Genomic DNA, 9,436 nt, shown 5'->3' with positions numbered 1-9,436 from the left:
TCAAAGGTAGCTAAATACCAAATCGGTCATTTTTCTGTCGAATTTTCAAAATTCTCTAAAAATACGCCTTAAAAGTAAGCGCCATCATTGAGATGTGTCGCTAGTTCAAAATAATTAATGGTTTCCCAATCTCTACGCGGTAAGTTACAAGAGGTCGCCGTACTCTACATCTGATTTTAATCAGATTGATGGTTTCCGTGCAATTAACGATTTTATTTTTAAAAATCAAAAGTAATGCACTTGGCTATGCCATCTCAAATCGGGGAGCTTTTATAAACATCGTCGACACATTTGCATCGCTATTTGCATAATGTCTCATGGGTGAAACAGCGATGTGTAATTTCCATAGAGACGTGTTGGGCCCCGAACACCAGGATTACTTCCGTCTGTCAACAAATAAACTGAAACAATCATGTTGTTGAAGCATAGTCCAATAAGCCAGTGTTCGTTCATCTCCAGACATTGTCTGCAACAGAGAGCACACCATTTCATACCGTAGAGTATCTGTAGCTATATTTTTTAGTCATTTTTCCCCAATTACCATCAAACGTTGTCTTACTATACCATCCGCATCGAAGTCGTAGAAGCAATTAGCGAGGATGAGGAGGCGAAGAGACACCACCTGAAAGAAAGTGGCCGAAGTTCATACGATAACCAACCACTCGAATGGTTGCTCAGAGTCGACGAGAGCTTCAGCATCAACATCGCAGAAGAGTATAATGTGTCACTTAAAGAAACAATTGCTAAAACTATTTTGAAGGAAATTGCTACACCTGTCAAAGTTATTTTGATCTACTTTTTATCAATACCTCTTGCCAAAAGCTACGTCTTTTACCACTATGGTTCACGTCTGTTCATACCCGATAGAAGTCAGACATTCCAATCCGTTCTCAATCCAACTTATTACGACAGAAAACAAAAAGTCCACTTCTGTTACCATTTTATATATGAGTCTACACCCTAAAAGTCCTACATTGAAAATTCTTCGATCCTGGTTGGAATGAAAACAGCCCCCTAAAAAAACAAGAAAACCGACTTTTTCTGGTATATGTGTCGGTCAATACAATCCCCGACATCCAACAACTGTTCTAAGAATTCCAACTTAGAAAAATGGACAGACCTTCACCACAGTAATTTTCGTATGATCTATTGATGTGGAGTTACAGTCGTTAAGTTATGGCAAATCCTAGTCGTATTGACGACTGCTGCGTAAACAATCGCTAAATAAACTTTGCACGCATTTAGAAGCACTTAATATTTTGACCGTTTTTATTCGAAAACCGTCTCTCTACGCGTACGGCGGTGACAAAAACAACACAAGGAATCTGGCATATATTCTTACTGAATTACTTTGACAGAGAAAATGTGAGTTAAAACACCCGAATGCCGAACGGTGATCATTCTTAACTTTGCAGGTTTTCGGACTGAATGACCCCAAACCGACCTGATCATAGTCAACTGCGCCCCACGTCTACTTTATCGGCATCAATTCAACCTTTCACTCTTGACAAATTTAACCCACGAAAGATCAAACGTTTCATACAATTTGTGATTCATACTCACTTGTGTAGTTCGTTGTTAGGGAGGCCCAAGCAAAAAGGCAAAATATGATAAATTGCAATATTTACTGCCACATATTTTTAATATTTTCATTTATCTTGTCATGTTTTAAGTATTTCTTGTATCTATGGTATTGCATAAGATAAAACAGAAAAAAATGCAACTTCATAACATTCAGAATTTTTTTTTTCAGAGGTGTAAAGTTGACAATTTTTCAAAATGTCGCAATTGTATTTGAGAATGACAAAACTACCAAAAGGCCATCTTTGACATGTTGTATTTCCTCAAGGCAACAACTGCAATACATGAAAATTATTTGTTTCATCACAAAATTGTTTTTTGACAAAATTTCAAAGTTAATGAAACACAATGTCTACAAAAATACCGGTATATTTGGGTCAAAATTACCAGTTTTGGCTGTTTTTTTCAATATAATTATTGTGATTCATGAAAAAAAATCTAATTTTTCATTTTTACAGCTAGAACAATGAAACTCACACATTATTTGCATTTGACATATTAATTATGAATGGAACCGAAAAATATGGTCAATCAATGCAAATTTGGCAAAAATATGCAAATTATGTTTTGGGGTCATAGGTCATTTCCCAAAGTTTGGGGGTCTAAAACATGAAACTATATCAATTTTAAAATTTCTTTTCAACAAATTCCGGAAGAGTATATATATGTTTGTTTAATGACATAAAATAATAATTGTTAATAATAGTATTCACTTTCAAAAATAAAGGTAAGTATTGGCATATTTTGTCGCTGAACATGCTCTAGAGGTCAAAGGTCATGCATGCATAGTCTATGGAGAAGATGCAGAAAATATGATCTGACAAATTTCACCAGTCAAAATACATCAAACTGCATAACATATGAACTGTGCACATCATGAAACAGCTTTAAGCCAGCCAAATACCAATTTAGAAAGCAAAAAGGGTTTAATACAAGTAAAAATAGTAGTTCTCAGTTCAGTTCAGTTCATACACTTGTCCCATTTCAAGGAGATTCATGTTTAATTTTTGTAACATTATGAGATGCCATTTCGAGTTCAAATCATGAAATGTCAATTGCTCCGTTGATTTATATGGGTACTCCAACTCATCCTAGAGGAAAATTTGAATGTTCTCAATGGCTACAGGGGAAAAAATTGGATGTCATGCCACACAAAAAAATACCAGGATGTAAAGGTCAATGACAGTGTCAACCCTGCATATTCACTCATATTTTTTCTGATATACAATTGATGTTGATTTGTCCTTGTTATCATGTCAGGTAATTACATAAGAGGTTATGTACGATCATTGTCATCACTGCTGGTTTTTTAGTTGAATCAGTGGTGCATATCCATCTGGGCCCGCAATTTTGAAAGTGGCTGAAGATCTATAATAAGGTCTTCATCATCATCATCGTCATCAGAAGAAGAAGACTCATTTGAGGACATGGCACACTTGATTGATGCATTTATCAATGGGTTGGCTTTCACAAGGTCTATCAGCAATTTACGTTTGCTATCTACAGTAGTAATTTTACTTCTACCAACTAACTTTTCCTTGGAATGCACTTCAACTCCAAACTCTTCCAGTTGTGCCCACATGTGTATTTGGATGTTACAGACTTTTGAAGACGCTGTTTTGATTTCAGAAATACAGTCAATTAACTGTCCATCTTGCAGAGCATCTTTCATCTGACTTTTCTTCTGAGACTTTTTCAACAGAGCAGCTCTCCGCCTTTCTCGCTGTACTTGTTTTCGGGCTTCTTTCTGTCGGAATATGGTGCTCAGTTTGTTTATCACGTGTTCCATATTTTTTCATAGCTCTGATTGCCTCCATCCTTGCTGCAGAAACTACTTTTTTCCTATATTCTTTGTCTTGTTTCATAGCCCACTCGGCACTATGGTCCCTCTTGGCCATCACAATAGCTCCAAGTGACAGTGGATTACTCGACGGTGCAAATTTATGCTGCTGACTTAACATTCCAAAATCACTTTCACAAGTGTCATTTGTTGCAGTCGGTATGAGACTAGAGCGGCTTTGTGTTGCTCCAAAGATGGGTCACCATACAAGCCACCTGGAAGATGCTCTGTGGCATGGTCTTTGAGTTTTTGTGCACCAGCTTTGCAACATACCTTCAGCAGCTCAATGACTAAGTCATCTGTTTGATGCTTCTCTCTGATTTTCTGCATGTACTCTGGATAGTGCAATGTGACATCTGGCCAGATATGATCGTTTTCATTGAAAATGAGTTCGGGTTCTTCTGACCACTGCCGGAGTTTTGTCACAGCAGTTGTGTAACACTCATTCATGGCCAAAGGATCTGAAGCAACCTTGCACTTGGTCAGTAGTGGAAGGAGCACCTCTGTGTAGAGTATACCATATGTACGTTCTTCAGCAAGAATTCTGTCGTCAAAATATCCATCATAAACAGCCTTTTCAAGTCTGTTCCATGAACCTTTAGCTTCCCTTTCATTGATTAAGAATGTCTGTATGAACTCCTGCCCTATGAATGTGGGAATTGAACAATGAAAATATACCAGATATCGTGATCCAACGATGGGTCTAAACAGCCCGCAAGCAGATTCAGCCACTTTTTCTTCCGTCAGGCAGTATGCTCTGAAATCCTTCCCTTCAGAGTATTCCTTTCTCGCTTCTGTACACAGCAGTTTGTCTGCCTCATAGATATGTTTTTTTGCTCCTATCAGTCCTCTAGAAGATAGTTCATCACCTGTATACAAATGGTCGATTGCTGCTTTGTTCATGGCTTCACTTGTGTTATGGACCTTATGTGCACCACAAGTGAATGCATACACTCTGGTCATCCTCTCTCTCTCAACATTGGTCAGAGAATGCCAGTTCGTAAGTTTGCTTTCAAGTTCACGTGTCTTTGCCTCTATCAGAAGACTGGTAAGCTTAGTCTCGGTGGCCGCTCTGTCAGACATTTTCGCCTTAATGTTACATAGCGAAACTACATCTGCAGGGTTCTTAATACCAAGATCTGTGGCTATTCTCTGCAAGTCGTCTATGTGGCTGATTAAATCATCTAATGTGTCTTGAGCCTTACCACCTGCAATGGGGCGAATGCCGATAGAGAAAGTTGTTCTTGATCCTGTGAGGCGCTCATCCTGGGTTGGTGACAAAGTGAACTTATGAGTAAGCCATTCAAGCTGTGCTTTTGGACTTTTATCTGAGTAATAAGCCACAGATTTATCATCCCTTTTATCAAGTTCAACTAGCCCCCTCACTGTTGCAAGAACACCAGCCTCTATTCTCATGCGTTGAGCAGTAGTTCTCTTCGGTAGTTTGACGTTCTTCATGTCAACAGGAGAAAGGTTATTCAGCACTGCACGAATGACTGGTTCTATGTTGTTTGCACTGACACCCAATGTTAGGAGATGATAGTAAGTGAGTCTTATTTCAGTCTTGTACAGGGAACCTCTCTCTCTTGTTTCTAAGCTAGTTAATTCCATTAATCTCTTCTGTAGCTCTGTCTCTCTGTTTTCCATTTCTTTCATTTGTTCACTTAATTCAGCAATTATGCCATCATAAAATACAGCCGCTGCATCTCTACAATTCTCAATGTCATCCATTGCTTCTGCGATACGCATCTTGAGATTTGTTATATGTTGCTCTTTTTTCATTAATTTCAAATTCAGGACACGCTTCTCCTTCAGCAAAGCACCGTATCTCTGTACTTTCTTTGTCATTTTCCGTGTTTGCTCTTCTCTGTTATCAGCCAAGTCAAGAAGGGTCTCTGTGGCAGCCTTCCACTGATTTCTTTCTTCAGTTAATTCTTTTACAGCACTTTTAACTGCCACATCTACCTTATCTTTCATGCCACTGATCTTGTTTCTGTATTCTGTAATAACTATTTCACTCTCTTCTGTCTGTTGTTGTAGTTTCTTGCGCATTTCAACCATAGTATGCTGCATATCTCTCAGTTGATTTTCAGTTTTCCTTTTCATATTCAGCATCTGTCTTTTAGCTCTTTCCTTTGACTTCATGATTTCCTCCTGTGCCTTTTCTTTCACTTCAACAGCTTTCTGCTTTTCTATTTCAACAGCTTCTAATGCCATATCTCTGTCCCTTAGTAGATGCTTACTCCTGACACCAATTACTCTGCTTGATTGTGTAAGTGAAGACTCACTTGCTATGAGACGTTTTTTTGTTACATGTAGTTTATGTTCCAACTTCCGTTTTTCAAGTTTTAACTGTTGCTTTTCTGGTGAATTACTGTAACTCAAGCCGCTACGAAGGTGTGATCTATTAATGGTATTAAACTTTGGGCCTCCACTGCTGGAAACAAAACCATCAGTAACGTCACAGTAGGGTGGTGGGGATCCTATCATGCAAGCAGGCCTTCCATGTTCAAGGTCCATTCTCATCACCTCAGCATATGTTGGTGGTGACATGCTTGAGTTTGCCGTTTTATTTTCTTCTCTTTTATTTACAGCATCACGTACAGTGACATCATGTTCACTTGCTTTATGTTGTGGCCACAGAAACGTTTCATCCAGAAAGCATTGAAGTTTTTCAAATAGAACTGGAGCGCGTCTTGTTGAGCGTGATTTATTGTAATCAGCCACAAGTTTGTTGAATTTAAATCTCAATCTCTGGACAATAGCTCTGAGCTGCAACTCTGTCCTCTGTGCTGTTTCTATGTTTGAGTAAGTCTGTAGCCAACTGAGCAAAAGTTCATATTTTCTACGGTGTAAAACCACACTGAACTCATCACAGGCATAATCTAGCTCAAGTAAGTCAACCTTCTTAAGAGGCTTTCCTGCTTGCACACAACATGTTGTATGTCCTGGAAAATAACAGAAGCTGAAAGACCAAAAACATGACTAACATTAATAACCTAAATTTCAGTGAGACACAAGATAGTCAACAAATGAATTGACATAAATGAAAATATTTACTTAATATTAATACTTCAGGAGAGTGAAAGAAAACCATGTCAAAATGGATTACTATATAATATCTCAAAGCCTAACAATCACAGTGGATTTTGCAAAATAATAGACATATTCAGTCGCTACCTTCACGTAAATTCAATATGTACACTAACAAACCATGTTGTTTTGTTTATCATGCCTAATGAAAAATAATCTAAATTATAAATTCATTTGAGGGTAATATGACTCTTGTCAAAATTTACACTCTAATATATTGGTATCAGAAGCACAACATACATATTTGGCTTACTCAAATAATGAAATACATTTTATTTAATAAACAATATGTTTTATTTACATATTACATCTTTATCAAACCAGTGACAATCATGGTTGTTTCAAGTCACAGGAAACATTTAAACTTATCTTTAGGATAAAAAAAAAACAACATGGAAAATTGTTCAGTTAGCGACTGTGCCACTTCAGCAGTTTGATTATATTATGTACATTTTGAATAACATATATAGGAACAAAAATAAAAGTAACGTTGGTAAACTTACTTAAACAACAGCTGTGTTTACTCCTCTCCTGGCATAGTAAATAACATTAACAGAACACTAAAATAAAAGAGGAAACGACTATCGTCAAATATATAAAAAATATATGTTTTAAAACTTAAAATACTACCACATATCTGTGTCTGATACGTCTAACACAAGCTACTTTTAAATAAATTTCTGAGCGTACAAACTAAAAAAGTATTCGATGATTCCACAGTGTATTGTGTACATCACCGTGTGTACATGCAGTATAAGCTACGTACAGATCATAACAATCGTATACACTACCACTAAAATTACTTATATAACTATCTCGAAACCTTCACAAACACTGTTAGTTAAACGACAATCATCTACTGTGGGAAATTCTACGTACTTCACGGAGTTATACGTAACTCCCCGTTGAATCAGTGACAGACTTGGTGATGGACGCCTTTTGGCTTGTACCGCTCACGGCGAGTACCTGCCAACCTCTCATTTAAGGCAAGCGCACGAACATTTTTGCCTTAAATGTCATAAAACCTGAGAAAGAGGTACACAAATAGCTATATTTTACCACCAAGGATAGTAATCATCGATATAACTCCATTATGTCAGCTAGAAATGCGTCTAAAACTACGTAAACATTACTGACCTCGACCGCCGACAAGTTTCACGATATCTCCGCTATTACTCAGGCCATGTGCATGATGAGACTAAGTACCATCTAAAATGACCAATGATTGGCTTATAGCGGTGAATTTATCGCTGCGCTACGACTTCTGATAGCCAATCCAAAAAGCCCTTCTACAGCGTACGTCAGCAGCTGAACGGCACTTTTAGAAATGTATTAAAAGTTGACCGATGAGGGCGTCCTTGCTTGACAAAGGAAATTTTCAGATCGCGTAAGTGGGAGTGAAATCGTGATTTCTGGCATGTTCGGATGCGCAAAAAATGCACTTCCAACGCAATTTATTCATTAAAATTTTGGCAAAATAATCAAAAGTATATATATTTTTAGAATAAAGAAAGAAAAAAACTCAAATTACACTAACATTTATTTTATTTGATCTTAAAATTCACCATTTTTGCCTCCACTACTTGGGCCTCCCTATCATTGTTCCGTTCCACTTCTGCTGATAGACCATTCTTAACCAGAAAGAAGGTTACCTCTGGGTCTATATTATTCTGGTCACTGGACCATTTCTAACGATTTTTACGAACAAAGAATCGGTTCACATTCATCGCGGCAACATATTGCAAAGACATTCACAAAATGTTCATAAAAAGAAAGATTACCGTAATCCCCTTTTCAAAGCTGTACGATATGCATATTGTGTTGTTTATCTTGAAAAATCCCGACCTGCAGGCCCAAACACAACATGCGTTTTCTTCTGAACACTTCCGGACAACTTTGCAATCACACTCCCGCCATCACGTGACGGGTATAACCGCATCACGTGATGGATGTAACCGTACATGTGCTGCCGCCAATGGAGAGTCAGAAGACTTCAAATTAAAAGTAAAAACGTGTAGAAAAAATATCAATATCCGAGCAATGTGAAACAGAGTAATTTTGACAGGCCACTCTGAACAGCGTCAGATTATGATCTCACTTGTTCGATTACTGCACTCATACGGTAGGGTAACGATAGGACACCCGATCGTGATATACTCCTTTCGCCAAGCGAAACCGCTTAGCTAAAGAGGGTAAAATGACCATAATTATCATTGATAGTCTCTGTAAATTTTGCCGACTATTCGTTAGTAGTTTTCAAATTTCTTGAGTTTGTCCAAAAACTATTTCAGTGAATGATGTAAGTTTAAAGACACCTGACAGCGAACGACCAGCAAAACCAGTTACAGACAATGGAGGGAGAACATTAGTCTATTAATCTGCGAATTAAATGAATCCTTGTTGGATTTGAAAGTAAAAAAGTTAATGTTGTGCCCTGGTTAGAAAAGGAAAATTGATAAAGATTCGATTCATGGCAGAAAAAACGTCAAATAATATCAATATCTTCTATAAAGTATGACAGTGAAAACACCCAAGAAAAATGTATAGAGAACAACGACATTATGACGATCTGCAGACACTTCGTCATGTTCCAGTCGGAACTATCAACACTTGAATTGTGTGCGGGGACTGTGCGCTAATCTATGGCAAGTGTCTATTTTTGAACAACCCCGACAGAGATGAACCAGTCACGGTCGAGTTTCATCGCCCCACCCGACCGGAAATAATTCAACTCATGGGCACCTGTATAATCTTCACATGGGCGTATCCAATGGCCGGTCACTGCATGGGTCCTTGACCTTGCATCGCCAGCAAACAACGGTTTTGGACGTCACGAGAGCAATTTTTTCGCAGTCTGTGAGCGGTTGATTAATATCATAAGTGGTTAGAAATACTTTTAAAGTAGTTTTTCGTGCACGGTCC

The 9,436-nt window shown here is 37.9% G+C and overlaps 1 protein-coding gene across 2 annotated transcripts; it reads right to left on the bottom strand.

The window, feature by feature from the left end:
* Positions 1–2,228: 2,228 nt before the first annotated feature.
* LOC139127870 (CAP-Gly domain-containing linker protein 1-like) lies at positions 2,229–8,111 on the bottom strand. Of its 2 annotated transcripts, XM_070693726.1 has the most exons (3): positions 7,652–7,775; positions 7,018–7,074; positions 2,229–6,386 (listed from the first exon to the last, which is right to left on the bottom strand). In XM_070693726.1, the coding sequence occupies exon 3, from the start codon at positions 5,972–5,974 to the stop codon at positions 3,536–3,538; it is 2,439 nt and encodes an 812-aa protein (XP_070549827.1). In that variant the 5' UTR covers positions 5,975–6,386; positions 7,018–7,074; positions 7,652–7,775; the 3' UTR covers positions 2,229–3,535. The 2 variants fall into 2 exon arrangements, with proteins under 2 accessions (XP_070549827.1, XP_070549828.1); XM_070693727.1 differs by having other exon boundaries at positions 7,018–8,111.
* Positions 8,112–9,436: the final 1,325 nt, after the last annotated feature.

Source organism: Ptychodera flava, unplaced genomic scaffold, assembly GCF_041260155.1.
Source record: "Ptychodera flava strain L36383 unplaced genomic scaffold, AS_Pfla_20210202 Scaffold_38__1_contigs__length_1544198_pilon, whole genome shotgun sequence".
Classification (NCBI taxonomy): Eukaryota; Metazoa; Hemichordata; class Enteropneusta; family Ptychoderidae; genus Ptychodera; species Ptychodera flava.
Note: the sequence above shows the minus strand (reverse complement) of the source record. Positions and strands in the feature narration are given on the sequence as shown.